The sequence below is a fragment of the Camelus dromedarius genome, chromosome 24 (assembly GCF_036321535.1).
Source record: "Camelus dromedarius isolate mCamDro1 chromosome 24, mCamDro1.pat, whole genome shotgun sequence".
In the NCBI taxonomy this organism is placed as follows: Eukaryota; Metazoa; Chordata; class Mammalia; order Artiodactyla; family Camelidae; genus Camelus; species Camelus dromedarius.
In genome coordinates, this window is record NC_087459.1 from 3,803,846 (window position 1) to 3,820,986 (window position 17,141).

Genomic DNA, 17,141 nt, shown 5'->3' on the forward strand with positions numbered 1-17,141 from the left:
GGTGAATATTGCTGAATGAATAAATGTAGAAGGCAAGCCCCCCCGGTAACTTTCTCTTCTTTTGAGAAATTCTGACCATCTTTAGTCCCATGAAACCCCTGCGCACCACCCCCTCCCCCCTGCCCATGCCCTTCCAGGAAACGTGGGCACCGAGCAGCTCGACGTCCACTCCTGGCAGCCTTACCTTTGTTTCTAGCTATTGAAATGAGTTTATTCCGTATGGATTCGTCTGGAGTGTCGAAGGAGCAGAAGGTGCCTCGTCCTCTCACTCTGCTGATGAACTGGGGGTACCGGGCCTGCAGTGGGGAGAGACATCAAGCCTGTCACCTGTGTAGCCACTGCGGCAACACTGTCCTCCGCACCTCTTCTCAGAGCCAGGAGCCTTAGTCAGCCACCTGCGAGGTGCCTTGTCCTCCAGGACCCGTCCTTGTGACTAGGGCTGGGTTGCATCCATTGGGACATTTAAGAGACCTACAAAGAGAACAGTGACCTCTGATACTTTAAGTGAAAACACGAATTGACGACTGTTTGACGACTGTTGAGATCGGGGCTTTCTCAGAGCGTAGTGGAAACGGCTTCCTCCAGCCCCGGGACTTGCTTTTCTGGGGTGCTGTGACTTCACTCGCAGGGTCTGAGCGCCCATTTCTGCTTTCTGGTCCAAAGCCACGGGGCTATCTCGCAATCTGACCGTGACTCAGGGGATGTCTTGGATCATCTGAATGCTACTGCTTCTCTTTTGTTCCAGCACTTTCCATGTGTCCCATCCATGCCCTGTGCCAGGCCATGAACTCTGCCTGTAGCTTTGTATCCTGAGAGCTGGCGTGATGCCTGCTCATGAGGAAGGCAGCTATGAGTCCACATGGACCTTATGGCCGCTCAGCTCAGGACAGGGAGCGGCCCGCCTTTGTGACAGCCTTAGAATAAGACCCTACTGAGCACGGACCAGGTGTAGCCCATAGTCCGGCACAAACAACCACCAGCAGGGCCCAGCTGTCCCCCAGGGAAAGAAATGCCTGGCATTTCTCCTGCTGCACTGGTGACAGGGCAAGAGCACTGGGGCAGGAGGGAAGGGCCCAACCTTTTGACCCTTCGAATCTTCCCAGAAGCTTTTCCTAGCACCTGCCCCTGCCCAACCTCAGTCTAAATGCAAATCCAGCCCAAGAAAAGAAAAAGAAATTCCGCTGACAGCTGCACAGCACAGCTGAAGGGTCTCAGCTGTCTTCATGGCCACACTTAACCCCTTCAGAGTCTTTGCAGTCAGGCAGATCTGGGTTTAAAGCTCCCTGTTCTCATCCAGAAAATGAGGATAATTGCATCTTCCTAATTTCAAGTTGTTCTGAGTTAGGGATGCCAGAAATAATACAAGATGTGCAGCTACATTTCTGATGAACAACTTATAATTTTCTAGTATAAGTATGTCTCACATGTTGCATGGGATATACTAATGCTAAAAAATTTCATTGCCATTTAAAAAAAAATTTCACCTGGAGCCCCATATTGTAATTTGCTAAATCTGGCATCCTACCAGGGGGAGGAGGATGGTGGTCCCTGAAGTTCTCACCTCTGCCCTGTGACTGGAACCAAGTCAGTGCCTGCCTTTCCCCCCTTGAAATTCAGACTTGTGAAATTTATATTTAACTAGGGGTCCTGCCTTTTTTCCCCCTCCTAAATGCAGTAACCCTATTTTAAGGATTAAATGAGATAAGGCACTTAACACAATGCTTGGCACAGAGCAGATTCTCAATTAATGGAAATAATAATAATAATAATAAAATTATTATTAGGCCCTTGATCATGTCAGAGAGGTAAACACTGGCAAAGAACATGGACTTTGAAGTCCACCAAATCAGGTTCAAACCCCAGACTTGGCACATGGAAGCTGTGTTAATGTTGGGCAAGTTAATAATGCTCAACACCTCAGTTTCTTCATCTGCAAAATAGGGATAAGAGTGGTGTCTACACCCAAAGCATTGCTGTTAGACTTTAATGAAAGAGTGTATGAGCAGGCTCTCAATAAAAGGAAGCTGTTATTACTATCGTCCCCTCCCTTCATCATCACCATCACCACCACCATCACCACCATCATCACCACCATCACCACCATCATCATCACCATCACCACCACCATCACCATCATCACCACCATCACCACCACCATCACCACCATCACCATCATCACCACCATCACCATCATCAACATCACCATCACCACCATCATCACCACCATCACCACCGTCATCATCACCACCACCATCACCACCATCATCATCACCATCACCATCATCACCACCATCACCATCATCACCACCATCACCATCATCACCATCACCACCACCATCACCATCATCACCACCATCACCATCATCACCATCACCACCACCACCACCATCATCACCACCACCATCACCATCACCATCATCACCACCATCACCATCATCACCATCATCACCACCATCATCATCACCATCACCACCATCACCACCATCACCATCATCACCATCACCACCACCATCACCATCACCATCATCACCACCATCACCATCACCATCATCATCACCATCACCACCACCATCATCATCACCACTATCATCACCATCATCACCACCCCTCAGTGGTTCTGCTCAGCTCTTGGGGGACTGGCTGCTTCAAGATTCCAGAGGAAGAGCTCTTTGTGTCCAGCCATCTGGGGAGGGTCATCTCCCCTCCTAATTCCTGGGCCAGACTAGCCAGTCCTGGAAACACTGTGGTTCCGCCCAGAAGCATCCCCCACCCCCAAATCTAAGATGTGTTGGGCAGGGAGTAGACATAACAAAGACAAATCACTATAATAGAGAGCTCTACTGTCCAATGAGTGGTCACACGTGGCTGTTAAAATGCGCTGAGGACAAACTGGGATGGGTGGTACATGTAAGATACACACTGGGTTTCAAAGACTTAGCATGAGAAAAAGACCATGAAATAACAAATTATTTTCTATCCTGGTGGCACATGGAAATAATATTTTGGATACGATGGGTTAAGTAAAATATATTTTTCAAATTAATTTCACCTCCTCCTTTTTCACTTTTAGCATGGTTGTGAGAACCTTTTGGATTATGTGTGCAGCTGGCAATGTAGCCCCTGGAGAGCACTGCTGCAGAGTGATCTGGATGTAGAAGGTCACAGAGGAGAGGACAGGGGACACACTGGTGGGAATGAGAGAGAGGGAGCATTTGGGAGGTTTTGCAAAGGAGGGATGTCTGAACTTGGTGGCAGAAGAAAACCAGGAGTTCAGGAACTGGGAATGAATGGGGTTAAGATGGAGGAGTGGGAAGGCATGCCCTACAGAAACAGACAGCATGGACCTTTCAGAATCTCTGGAGCAGCAGGTGCAGTGCTGTGCTCAAGAGCTTAGGTGTTGCCCTGGAAGCCGTGAGGTGGTGATGGATGGGGTCCTGGGAGGGCGGGGGCGGGGCCGGGGCCGGGCAGGGGTACCTGGAGGTCCAGCAGGCCCACGAGCAGGGCCTTCCCGGCATGCGCGGCGTTGTTCAGAAGGTCCTCCCGCTTGATAATGTTGATGACCTCGGCCAGCAGCAGGTTCTTGGATGGGTCCCCCAGCCACGTGTTGAAGATCCGGTAAGGCTGGGAGGAGACACACTAGCCCAATGAGCAGCTACTAAGGGCTGGAAGGACACCACATATGGTCTCACCGAATTCTCTCTATAGCTACATTCCTACAGGTGGGTACTCCTGTTAGGGACCCCAGTTCGTCCAGGGTCTGGGAAATCCCTCAGTCCTGGGGAGACCAAGACAGTGGCCCTTAACTACCATACTCCTCATTTTATAAAGGAGGAACCTGAGCTTCTGAAAGGTTAAGTGATTTGTCTGTGAAAATACAGCTCTAAGGTGGTGGTGTCAGGAGTGGATTGACGGCAGTCTGACCCTCAAAGACCACCCGCTTTACTCCTCCACAAATTACTCAGGGTGTCAATGCAGCCAACTAAAACACACTTTCCAGCCTCTCTTACAATTAGGAGTGGTCATGTGACCAGACCCTAATCAAAGGTGGTAGAAATAGAAGCAGTGTGGGATTTCTGGGAAGGCTGCTTAAATATGAGAAGGGGGTCACTCTGCCCTCCTGTCCTTTTTCCTTCCCGTTGCCTAGAATTGAGACGTGATGGTTGGAGTTCCAGTAGCCATTTTGGATCATGAGGTAACCTTCAGGGTGGAAACTATATGCAGGAATGGTGGAAGGAAGAATCCTGGGCCCCTGCTGACTCTGTGTGTGTGTGTGTGTGTGTGTGTGTGTGTGTGTGTGTGCGCATGTGTGTGTGTGTGTGTATGAGAATCCATATGTACATGTGGCAGTACAGTGAAATGGTTAAGAGCCTGGGCTCTGGGTTTGAATCCTGACTTTGTCACTTAACAAGCTGTGTGAACTTAGACAACTTAATTAACCTCTCTGTGCCTGATTCCTCATTAGCAAAGTGGGAGAGAAAAATAACACTGGCTTGGTTTCATTGCTGTAAAGCTTAAACGTACGCAAGGAGTAATTAGAATGAGGCCAGGCAAAGAGCAAATGCTCTGTTCACGGCAGCCGCTGTTAGGAGAAGCCTGATGATGGACCGCTGTGAGGTCAGCCCTGCAGAGAGAGCTGGGGTGATCGTAACCATTGGCTTTAAAATAGATTGATAAGAACTGGGTCGGGAAACCTCTGTGACATGTGAGATATCCACTCAATTCCTTGTTTGCGAGAAAGAAGCAGTTATGGGAAAGCGATGCCCTTTGATCCACCTCCCCACCGAGTCCTGGGCAGGAGAGAAGGGCGGGGTCCCCACTCACAGCGTTGGGCCTGAACTCCTCCTTGTGGAAGAAGCCCCCAGTCATCATCTTCTTGCTGAAGGTCATCACGTCTGCCGGGTCATCCAAGCCCCAGTGCTCGTGGGCCCAGAACTTGCCGGTGCAGCCCCCTCCTGTCTGGACCTCATCCACCAAGAAGGCGCAGCCGTGCTGGCCGAGACAGGAGAGAGACGAGGGAGAAATAAACACCCAGCACTGGCCAACCTTGGACCCCGAGTCCAGCCAGAGAGTCACTGCTTCCTGAGCTGCAAGCCAAGCCTGTGTTCTTGGGCTGTGCAGAACCACACCAACGCCTCAGCAGGGCGGGTCCAGCAGAGCTGCATCTGCACGTGCCCGCAAACTGCTGAGCTGGAAGGAAACCGGAACGTCAAATGCTCCCTGAGCGCAGCACAGCCTCCTTTCATCGGCTTGGGTCCCTGAACAAGCTGACGTGCTCAGAAGGAAGTGTGTCCCAGCTGGAAGGCAGCCCCATTTCCCAAGCTTCCGGTGCTGTGTTTGCCAGTTCTGCTCATCACCCAGACTACTGTTTTCTTAGTTCCTGGGTTTAAATCAACTCATGTCACATCACCTCTATCTGTGAACTGACTGGTTGGACACGCCAGCTCTACATGCAAGTGACATTAAAATGAACACAATATTAACATAAAGTTTGTTCACTGGCATCTGTTGGGTGTGGACCACACTGGACTGAAAGGTGAGATGGGATCCCCAGAAAGAAAAGGGAGGAGGCTGAGGACTTCACCAAGAGTCTCTTGATGGGGAATGTCCCCGATTAAGACAGCAGGTTGGAGGCGGATTTTGGACCAATTCCCTGTCCTGCCCTCACCCCCGACTTCTCTACCCATGAGGACCCGACAGGCAGCCTCTGAACATCTGGAAGTTTACCAGACCCCGAAGATAACCCTTTGCTCTGGAAAACCAACTGCAAATGGCCCGTGGCCCAACCCAAGCCCCGGCCCTGGGAGCTGACCTTCCTGGAGATGTCTCTCAGCTTCCGGAAGAAGTCGTCTGACGCATGGTTGTCTCCGCCCTCTGACTGGATGGGCTCCACGATGATCCCAGCCACTGTCTTCTTCTTCTTCCGGTACTTCACGATCAGGTCCTCCACCTGCGTGCCAAAAGGGGGAGGCTCCTGAGCAGTCCCCGAGGACGGGGGCCAGGAGCCTCTGGAAGTTACATTGAAACTGTGTTTGTGCGCACTTCCAGCACAGACGGTGGCATCTGCTCGGAGCTGCACACATGGATGGGGGTGTGTCCCACCTGCGGTTGGCACTACCACCTGTGGGGATGGAAACTAAGAACCCAGGGCAAATATTTAACCTTCCGGAGGCTCACTCTGCTGATCTGAACTATGGGCGTCCTGACAGAACCTACCCACCGGGTTGCGTAGAGGACTGACTGCAATCACACAGCACAGTGTCCGACATACAGAAGGTGGTGGCTGCTGCTACTGTCACTCCTCGCAACACTATACTATTGCTATTACTGTTATTATTGGTATGAGAGACCTTTCTGTGCAGCATCTCAGCTGTCTGTTGGTTTAAAATCTGTTGTGAAACTCATCTATTGTGATAGAAATCCACGTAGTGGTTGCATGGGGTGGGCTAGGGGTTGACTTCTCACACTGACCCAAGGAAGTTTTCCAGGGTGATAAGATACCCTTGATTGCAGTGATGGGTACGTGAGTGTATTTATTTGTCAAAATATGTTGAACTAGACACTTTTAAAAAGTGCATTTTTGGCATGCATTTTGGCATGCATTTTATGGCATGAAAATGAGTGCATTTGAAACTATATGTTAATTAAATTAATTTAAAAAATTTAAACTGTTAACAGTGATGGAGCAGTAAGAAAACACCTGATTTTCCCCAAGTGGTTATATTTCTTGAACTCTTGTTCTAAAATGGGCATCACTTTATAGATAATTAAAGAGTAGTAATTGTGATATTTTATTAATAATTAATTAATTAATTATATATAATTAAAAACTCAAACCATACACCCAGGTAGAGTAACAAGTGTAATTTTTCTCTGCTATGCAAAATTAAGAAAAAATTTTCTGTTTGGACAATGTGACTTTGGCCTTGGTCTCACCAATCGCCCCAAGGAAGCTCTGAGATGCTTTTCTTTGTTTTTAGAGTGTCGTTTGCAATTTGTCATTGTGTGGCTATTTCCTTGTTTATTTGTCCAACGCTGTGTTTCTGACTACCCTGCGCTCTCTGATAGGATGCAGGAGAGACACGTGGCTACTGAGCACTTGGAACATGGCTGGTCCCAACTGAGATGTGCTCTCAGTGGAAAGTATACCCCGGAGTTCAAAAATCTAACACGAAAAAAAGATATAAAACCACCTCATCAATAATTTTCAAATATGAATGACATGTTGACACAGTGATATTCTGGATACATTAGGTTCAATAAAATGTTATTAAAGTTAATTTCACTCATTTCTTCTTACTTTTAAAAAATGTGGTGACTGGGAAATCTGTACTCACACGTGGCTCGCCTTATATTAGACTCAATCATTTTGTCTCTCTTTTTTTTTTATCATCTTGTCTCTTTTATTTACCACTAAATACCTAGCACCTTGCACTCTGTTTCACACCTAGTAGGTGTTATCTATTCATTAAAAAGAATGATGAACCTAAGAGGCAAACCAGCTTCAAATCAGCCTTACTTGAGCTCAAATCCAAATCTGAAGGGTGACAGCCACCCCCGCCCTGGGCAACAGAATCCTTCCAGTGTCTTATGAGGAACCCCGATATATGGAACAGATAAAAGGGGGCTGTCCTGGTTGAAGTGGAGGCATGGTGATGGGGGCAGCCCATTCTCTGTCCCTCCCCTGCCACCACTGCAACCCCCAAGGCTCCTCAAAAGCCCCAGGATTCAGGAGAAGACTGAATGAGTGGACTAGAGGGGCCTGTAGAATTTTTTTTTTTTTGCAGGGGGAGGTAAGTAGGTTTATTATTTATGTATTCATTTGATGAAGGTCCTGGGGATTGAACCCAGGACCTCAGGCCTGCTAAGCTTGCGCTGTACCACTGAGCTGCACTCTCTCCGTGGAATCATTTTTCCTATGAGCTGCTCTATATTCTTCCAATCAGCTCATTTTCTCTTATTCTAGCATCAGTGAAACTTGCCCCCGAAGAAACTTAAATGATACAGAAGTCGGTACTAGAAGCGGGGTTGATGGTGGCTGGGTGGAAAAATCAGTGTCTCATTACCTTTCGTAACACAGAACATTGCGACATGAGGCTGCTCGTCCCTAAGTCCTACCCAGGGAGTGTCACGTGGGTCCCCCGATAAACTCTGTGTGTTCCTCTTCTCCAGGGCTAGGTCTTGAAGTGCCGAGGATAAGGAGGCAGGGGTGAGGGGAGGCTCTGGGAGGTCTGGGAGTTACCTCTTCTAGACAGCGGGCCTCTTCCTGCTGGTTCTCCTTCACAAACTCTTCCAGGGGATACTTCAGCTGGGGGAATGGTGCGATGGGCCAGTCGAAGGAAGGGATGTCAATCTTGTGAATGGCTTTGGAGTGCGTGGTCGCTAAGCAACCTGAGGCCAGCAAACAGAAGAGCAGAGGTTGGCTCAGAGAAGGAGGAAGGACGGTCTCTGAGAAGGAGATGGGGCAGCCCAAGTCTTCACATGCCTTGGGGAGGCGGGTGCCCACAGAACCCACAGAACCCTCGTTCTTGAAGCGCTGTGATGCTGAAGTGGCACCCGTGTGTCTCACGCTGTGTGTGTGTGTGTGTGTGTGTGTGCTTTTGCTTTCTGATTTATCACAGACTAAACACAGACTTGGAAGGCAGAAAGACAGGGGTTCAAATCTTAGCTCTGCCATTGAATGGCCTTGGAATGCCCTTCCCTTGTTGAGCCTCGATTTCCACATCTGCAAAGTGGGAATACTCATCCACAGTCTGCAGGGAACGATGTGGAATCAACGGGATGATGCGCGGAAGCCGCCCACGTGAGATCGGAGGCGGCTGTCGCTATTGGTGGTGCTGTTATTACTGCTCCAACTGCCACCTCGGGGTCCCAGGGGCCCTCCTTACCCATGGTCCTCCCGTGGAACGCGCCCATGAAGGAGAGGATGCTGTAGTCAGGGCACCCGGGGGCCTAGAACCAGGAAACAGCTGTCAGTCAGGGTTGTGAGCTGGGCTCTACCTGGTTGCCCCCACGTACCTCAAGGGGCACAGAAGTCTAAGAACCGGGGACGCCTTCTCAGGCAGCAGCCACAGACTGGACCCCTATGGTCTAGATCCAGCCCAGAGATGTTCTGGCTTTTTTAATCAAGAGATCTCATTAAATGAATATCTGAACCTCTCTGTCTTCTCACAAGTTCTGCACCGTTTGGGCCCATCTTTCTCAGGCAAGCCTGAAGGTGGGCAAGCACACTCCCCCTGGCCCGCCACCCATCTTTCTACTTTCTGTCGCTGGCTGGGTTGTCTACAGGCTCTTCAAGACCCTCCCTGACCGCCCCCCCGCCCCTCCTCCCTGGCTCAGCTCCCACAGCCCACAGATGGGCCAGGTGCCGGTGGGTGCGTATCTCCCTCCCGGGACCTGAGGCTGAGCTGGGCCCCTTGCAGGACACACCCAGGCCTTTGGACGAGGTCTGCTGAGCCAGAGTGAGAGGGTGGGTGGGAGGACCCCCAGCTTTCCCTCTCCTTTCGGCGCTGCCCCAGGGTTCAGGAGGGATGCATGCACTCCCAAGCCTCTCCCAGCCCGAAGCAGCATTGCCTTCTGAACCCCCACCTGGCCAGGGAATCAGACCTGTTTCCAGGTGTCTCAGGGGCTGGGGATGCCGCAGAGGCCACCTTGGGGGCCCCTGAGTCTCTGGGAGGTTGCACAGCATCTTCTCAGGCTGCCTGATCCCCACTGGGTCCCTGAGACCCCCGGGAAAAGCTCCAAGACCTCCTCCCATAAACTCCTGAATATCCTTTGGTCATTTTCCTTTGTTTGCCTCCTGATTATAAACGTGATAAACAGGCACACCTCGCTTTACTGCGCTTGGCAGATGTTGGGTTTCTTATAAACTGCAGGTATGTGGCCATCCTGTGTCAAGCAAGTCTGTTGGCCCCACTTTCCCAACAGCGTTTGCCCACTTTGTGTCTCTGTCACATTTTGGTAATTCTCAGAGTATTTCAAACTTTTTCATTATTCTTGCATTTGTTCTGATGATCCGTGATCTTTGAAGTTGCTACTACGAGTAGCTGAAGGCTCAGATGATGGTTAACATACTTTAGCAATAAAGTATCTTTAAATTAAGATAAGCACTTCTTTTCAGACATAAGGCTACTGTACACAATAGACTACACTGTAGTGTAAACGTGACTTTTATATGCACTAGGGAATCAAAAAGTTAATGGGATTCGCTTTACTGCAACATTTGCCTCATTGGGGTGGCCTGGAACGGAACCCGCAATAGCGCTGAGGTTTTTGCCCGTATACTCACTTACATGGCTGAGGGCACAGGGCCCATATGATTTACATCCCACTGTTTATGGTGCACTTGTCTCCAGGCCAAGAGAAGCCCTTTGTGACTATTTGGCTGCAGGACTTCGTGGACGCACACAGTGGGTTTTTTTGTTTGTTTGTTTGTTTGTTTTAATGCAGTAGCCACTTCTGTCTAAATCACACTGGGATTTAGGCGAAGGAAAGGCCTGGTCTGGCTGCAGCTGGCTGGGGAGCCTGGAGTCCTGCCCACCTGGCCTTCCCTGAGGCTGTCCCCCAACTGCTGTCCCCCAGCACTGGCCTCCTCGGTGCCTCCTTGAACTTCTGGGGTTCCACTTGGAGCCCCAACACTTAACCCATCTTTCCCCATTCCTGGATGTGCTGGTGGTCTCCAGTCTTTTCTGGTGACTGTTACTCCCAATGTCAGTGAGTGAACACCCAGGCAGGTACATTTGCACTGACATTTTGGATTATTCTAGAGAATACACTAAAGGCCATTTTAGATGGGTCTAATTCAGCCAGTTGTCCTGGGAAACTGACGCGTGCCAGCTGGACAAGCTCCACTCAGCCTTGAAACCAAGGGAATGAGCTAGGGGGTTGGAATGTTTGGGGACCCCTTGCCATGGACTGAATGTCCATGCCTCCCCCTCCCCAAGTTCCCATGTCGAAGCCCCAACCCCCAGTGTGATGGTGCCTGAACGTGGGGCCTTTGGGAGGCAATCAGGGTTGGACGAGGTCATGAGGTTGGGCCCAGTGATGGGATTGGTGCCCTCATAAGAATGGACACCAGAAAGCCGCTCCCTCTCCCGGATGTGTGGGGATACAGTGAGAAGGTGGCCGTCCCCAAGCCAGGGAGAGAGCTTGCCCTGGGAAACCAGACTGGCCCGGCCTCCAGAACTGCGAGAAAACACATAATGCGTGCCTGTCGTTTAGGTGCCCCCGTCTGTGTCCCTGGTGTTTGTCGCGGCAGCCCGGGCTGGCTAAGACACCTTCCTGTTCGAGAAGGACAGGGCCCCCTGCACCGAGGGAGCTGGAAAGGACGCTGAGCTCACCTGGTTAATCATGCACGTCTCCAGCTCCTCCTTGGAGAAACCTGACTGGCCCCTTTCCTTGCTCTGACAAAACAACAGAACAAACGCTCAGATGCGCTGCAGTGGGGAGAGCTTCCACTTTCCACCCAAACTGACGTTTAGTCCTGACAACGAGGGGGAGCTTTCAGCGTTGATATTATATGTCGAGGTTACACGTATGTGCTGAAGCCCGAGCCTGTTCACTGTGCTTGTGGGTCAATAAATAGATGCAAGCACAGGGTGTATTATAGTCTATCGGCAACCACGAAGATCTGTGCGATACTACGTCTTATTCCAAGTAAGACAGTGTCATTACTTTGGGAAGGTTGTGCGCCATACCCCGCTGGGATGTTAGGAAAGCCTCGACCAGGCAGTGGCCCTTTCCGGATTTTGACCATGGTCACTGATGTCCAATATTCTGGCCAGCTGATACGAACAGTCGGACAGGGGCTGTGTGTGTGGCTGGGTGCTGGGAGTGAGAGAGAGCGCGTGTGTGTGTGTGTGTGTGTGTGTACGTGTGTGTGTGTGTACTCACGCATGCACGCCCCAGACCTCACCCGATACCACATGAAGATGGTCTTGAAGGCGTTTTCATTGGAGCAGGAGCCGCAGGCCATGGTGATGAGCTGGGACATTCCTTTAGGAGCCACCTGTCAGTAGGGAAACAGCTGTGGGCTCAGTTCCATCGTGACTCCCCACACCCCCAGCAGGAGCTGGGCCTCGGCAGGGGCCACACGCTGGGCCCTGGAGGCCTCAGGAGGGTGGGAGGGAACCAGGAATGTCCTGGAAGCAGCGGGACTGGGAGGGTGGGAGAGACGCCCAGAAGGACCCCAAGGCTGAGGCCAGAGAGGGAAAAAGGCGAAGAAAAGCCCAGATGCAACCTCGGCCCGGAGACACCCACATTTTACAGGTTCTGAACGACTCTAATCGTGTAGCAACTGAAACCCAAAGTGGAGGCAGACTGAAGACCACAGGCAGAGCCTCTGTGGTGGGACCAGGATTAACTTCCCAGGCTCTCTTTCTCCCGAGCACAGGGGATTCCAGCTTTTGCTCTAAAGGAAAATTTAAAAGACTCTTTATGGAAGAAACAGCACGAGGAGTCAGACTGAAGTAGAGACACTCCATCCTTAATTGTTCCAGATCTGAATCCTTTCCTGCCCCTGCTGGTCTGGCCTCCCAGAAATCAGAGCTGCCGGCCAGCAGGGAGGTGTGGCGGAGGTGGGTCCTCACAGTGATGCGCTGTCGCCTCGGGACTCACCGAGAGCAGGGACTCCCGGAGCTTCTCCACAAAGTTCTCTGGAGGAAGGATTCCGAGGGCAGGTCTGTTGATGAATGTGCTCTGCAAAAGAACCAAGAGACCAGCGGTGACTTCCTGGGCCTGAGCCAGCTTCCCGCCCACCAGCTTTTCAGAGAGGATGTATTCCACGCTGCGGGGAGTGACAGACTTCCCTGCACTTTTAGAAAAATCCACCAGGATTCCGCTGGGTTTAAAAAAGAAGTGTCACTCTCTTGGTTGGGATATTGTACTATCGTTATATAAGATGTTACCACTGGGGGGAACTGGGGGGAAAATACATGGGACCTCTTTGTACTACTCTTTGCAATTAATTTCCTGTGGATCTGTAATCTTAGAAGAAAGAAAAACCCATCACAATAGCTAAAAAACAGAAGATGGACAATAACAATTACTGGTAAGGGTACAGAGCAGCTAGAACGCTCATTTGCAGCTGCTGGGGATGTAACATGGGGCGGCCGCTTTGGAAAACAGGTGGGCAGTTTCCTACGATGTTAAGCAGACATGCCCCCTATGACCCAGCAATCCGCTCCGAGGTATTATTTATCTAAGAGAAATGCGAGCACGTGTCACACAAAGACGTGAATGGACGTGAATATTCATAGTGGTTCTTATCTTCAGTCGCCAAAAAATGGAAACAACCCACATGTCCTCCCACTGGGGAAACGATCAAATAAACCGTGGTACGTGCACACCGTGGAATACTGCGCAGCAATGAAAAGGAACACTCTCCCAACACACGTAATAACATGGAAGAACAGGGAAGGATCTCAAAGGCATGAGGCTGAGTGGAAGAAGCCAGAATCAGAGGGTCATACCCTGCACGGCTCTGTTCCATGACACTCTGGAAAAAGCAAAACTGTAAGGACAGAAAGAAGCTCACGGCTGTCAGGGGTTGGGGTGGGACTGACTGCAGTGAGCTCACGGGGACATTTAGGGAGATGAACTGTTTGCATCTGGATTTGCTTTTGATTGTGGTTAAAAAACAAGTAGCATAAAATTGACCATCTTGGTCATTTATAAGCACATAGTTCAGCGGTGTTAAGAATATTCATATTGTGGTGCAACCATCATCACCATCCATCTCCAGAACTCTGTCATCTTGCAAAACCGGAGCTCTGCTACGGCTAAACACAGAGCCCCCATTCCCCTCCTCCCCTAGCCCCTGGCAACTACTGTTCTACTTCCTGTCTCAGATTTTGAGGACTCTAACCACCTCAAATAGGTGGAATCAAACAGTATCCGTCCTTTTGTGACTGGCTTCTTTCACTTAGCATAACATCCTTCAGATTCATCCACGTTACAGCATATGGCGGAATTTTCTTCCTTTTCGAGGCTGAATAATATTCTGCTCTATGGATATGCCCCATTTCCTTTCTCCATTCCTCTGTTGATGGAGACTTAGGTTGCTTCCACAGGCATTCTCTCTGCAAGGAAATCAACAGTGCAAGCCTGATGCTAAACAGATACTCACTTCTGATACCCAGGAAACGAGGGAGCATTATTTACAACAAAAAGGAGAACCACTGTAAATGCCAACATTGGGTTAAGTAAATGAAGGCACGTTAACTGAAGGTGATATTCTGTGGCTGGTAAAAAAAGGCATTTAAAAAAGAGGTTATAATTTTATATTAGAGTTCGTTCTAAGGGTTGTACATTCTATAGGTTCTGACCAATGTGTAATGACATGTGTCCGCCATTATAGAAAAGACACAAATGGAAACGGAAATGGGGTAACAGAGCCGCCCTGTCCCTGGAGGTCCAGCCAGTGCCCCCCAGTGCCTCCTAGCAGGATCAGGAAGAGTCTGGGAGGGGTCTGCATGATCGGTAAGTAATGAGGTCACCAAGAAGTGGATCTGTGTTAAAAAAAACGGACTGTACTAAATACAATGGGGGCATCCTGGCTTGGATCCTGGGACAAAAAAAAAAAAAAAAAAAAAGGCACTAATGGAAATTTTGGGGAAATCTGAATAAAATCTGTAGTATGTAACATACCAACATCAATTTCTCAGTTTTGACAAGGGTACCATGGAGAGGTAAGGGGTTAACATTGGGGAGAAATGGGTGAACAGTAGGTGGAAACTATCTTGACACCTTGCCTATAAATCTGAAATTAGTCTAAAATAGAAACATTTAGTTAAGGGGGCGTGGGGTGGATGAACTAAGCCTGGGATTTGGGCACTTCTCAGGCACCTCTCCTCTGACTCAATCCTGTAATAAGCTCGGTGCAAATCTAAACAGTGGCATCACCGCACAGGAGGAAACCCGAGGACAGGGAGGGCCAAAACCCCATCCTCCTGGCGGCACTAGACATCGTGGCAGGTCCGTATCTGTCGCTTTTTCTGCTTTGTGACCAGCTGGCTGGGTCTAGAATAAGCACTGGGGGGGGAGTTAACCATTCTCATTGTAGAGCTGGAGAAACTGAGGACCAGAGAAGTCAATCAACCTGCCCCAAGTCACACAGACAGGACAGGGCAGAACCACGACTCAAATCCAGATTTGCTGAACTCAGATCCCATCCTCTGCCAGTCACTGCAGGCAGCCTCCACCCAAAAAATATGAATGCTAGCTGGATACGAGTTTGCTTGGCACAGTCTGGAGACCCCGGGTGGTCTGTGGGGGCCACCGAGAGGCCCTTTGTTTTGGCTCTGAGCTGTTAGCGGGGCTTTGAAGAAATCAAGCACATCATGGCATCAGGGTGGAGTGGGGGAAGCAGGTGACAGAGCGGACGGCCGAGCTGGCAGCGTGACTGCCTGTCTGGGCCCAGGGAAGAGGTGGGGGTGGCGTTCTTGTTCGGCAAAGCGTGACAGTAAGAACAGAAGATATCTGGGACATGGGGTAGCAGAATCAATTGAGGACAGGTTGCTAGAATCCTCGCCTTCAGACTCCAGAGCTACAAAGCGCAGTGTGAAGACAATGAGCTTTGGTTTAAGTTGCTTTGCAACCTGGGGCAAGCCACTTAACCTCTCTGGTCTTTAGAGTCCTCATTTGCCAAAATGAGGACCCCTCCTGGGATAGCCAGTGAGAGAATATAGCACACAGATGAGGCAGAAGCTCAGTTTTGAAGGACGGAATTATGTAGGTGGACAGGCCTGGAATTCACAATGATGGCACATGTCTACCTGACCAGGCCAGCTGCCCCACAGCCAGCCACGGTGCCACGGATGTCAGATGGCACTCAACATTTATTGCAGGACCATGCGTGTGCAATGCCCAATAATCACTGTCTGACCTGTGGGCAATGTGATGAGGTGGCCCTGGTGACATAAGAAGTCCTAACTAGAGCCCAGATATTGGACCCAAGAGACATGGTTTAGTTTTTTGCAGCAACATGAATTATGTGGGAGTTTCAGGGTGACGTGGTTGGGGTACCAAAGGGTCGATGAGCCCCTTCTCAGGACTTCCACAACTTGGCAGGGGCCTGGCCCAGGGCAGGTAAAATACCATGACCACCGGAGTGCGTCTCCCGCCAAGAGTTTGGAAAACCCAAGACATTGATCGATGGCCATCTGGTCAGATGCCCGAGATGTACCCTGCTGAGCTTCTGGCAGTCAGCTGTCTCTTCTCTAAGACTGTGCCAGTACCCTGCCCCACACCCAGCCCTCTGCAGAACAAGACTGTGATCCAGACCATGATCCAGACCACCATCCAGACAGTGCTCTAGACTGGTCTAGTCTGTGATCCAGACTGTGAGAGAGACTGCTCTGGACAGTAATCTACATGGTGATCTCGCTATCAAACACAGCACCAAGAACAGTGCCCAGCACATAGTAGGTATTCAATCAATGAGTGAACAAACAAATGTCTAGAAATAAGGCTGAAGAAGCAGCAGCCAGATCACCAGGGCTTTGCACTTGAAGTGGAGGAGCTGGGAGGCATCCTGAAGGCAGTGGGTACCAGGAAAGGGCTCCAGGCACGGTGCAGTTTGGGGGGTGGTTTGGGGGAGGTGAGAATGGATGGGGAGGTGGGAGGAAGCGATGAAGAGGGGCTGGCTGGGGACATCCAAGTGGAGAGGTGGAAGGGGCAGAGCTAGGACTGGTCCCTGACTTGGTGAGAGGTGAGAGGTGGGAGAGGGAGGGGAGGATGAAAAGGATGAGGTGTGCGCCCAGGTTCCGGGCAGGGACAGGTGGGGGCAGGGCATCCCCCGAAATCAGAATCCCCTGGGCCCGGAAATCACGCGCTGTTGGGGCGACTGCCTCCGGAGACAGCTGACACCGCAAATGTGTCTGGCGTGTTTGTTGACACAGTTTTTCAGCACCAACTGCCGAGGCATCTGGGATCTGCACAACGTTTCGAAACAAAGCCGGGCTTTGAATGTAAACACACGCGTGGAGCCACAAATGGGCCTCGCCAGACGCCCTCCGGAGGACGCGGCTTCCACTAGAGCAGCCCCTGAACTTGTCAGCTAATCGGAGGCGAGAATGTCCCCAGGATCCTCCCAGGCAGGCACACTCACGTGTAAAGAAGACGCATGTTCTTTCCTATTATCTTTG

General features: G+C 50.4%; 1 protein-coding gene across 3 annotated transcripts in view; it reads right to left on the bottom strand.

Annotated features, from left to right (window-relative positions):
- Positions 1–17,141, bottom strand: part of ABAT (4-aminobutyrate aminotransferase) — an 80,037-nt gene that overhangs the window by 4,184 nt on the left and 58,712 nt on the right. For all 3 annotated transcript variants that reach the window (XM_010991302.3, XM_010991304.3, XM_031433209.2), the window contains exons 7-15: positions 12,613–12,693; positions 11,912–12,004; positions 11,337–11,399; positions 8,886–8,949; positions 8,240–8,388; positions 5,810–5,947; positions 4,822–4,989; positions 3,475–3,621; positions 185–296 (exon numbers count right to left, since the gene is read on the bottom strand). In XM_010991302.3, coding sequence (XP_010989604.1) covers positions 185–296; positions 3,475–3,621; positions 4,822–4,989; positions 5,810–5,947; positions 8,240–8,388; positions 8,886–8,949; positions 11,337–11,399; positions 11,912–12,004; positions 12,613–12,693 — 1,015 coding nt within the window. The remainder of the gene's footprint in view (positions 1–184; positions 297–3,474; positions 3,622–4,821; positions 4,990–5,809; positions 5,948–8,239; positions 8,389–8,885; positions 8,950–11,336; positions 11,400–11,911; positions 12,005–12,612; positions 12,694–17,141) is intronic.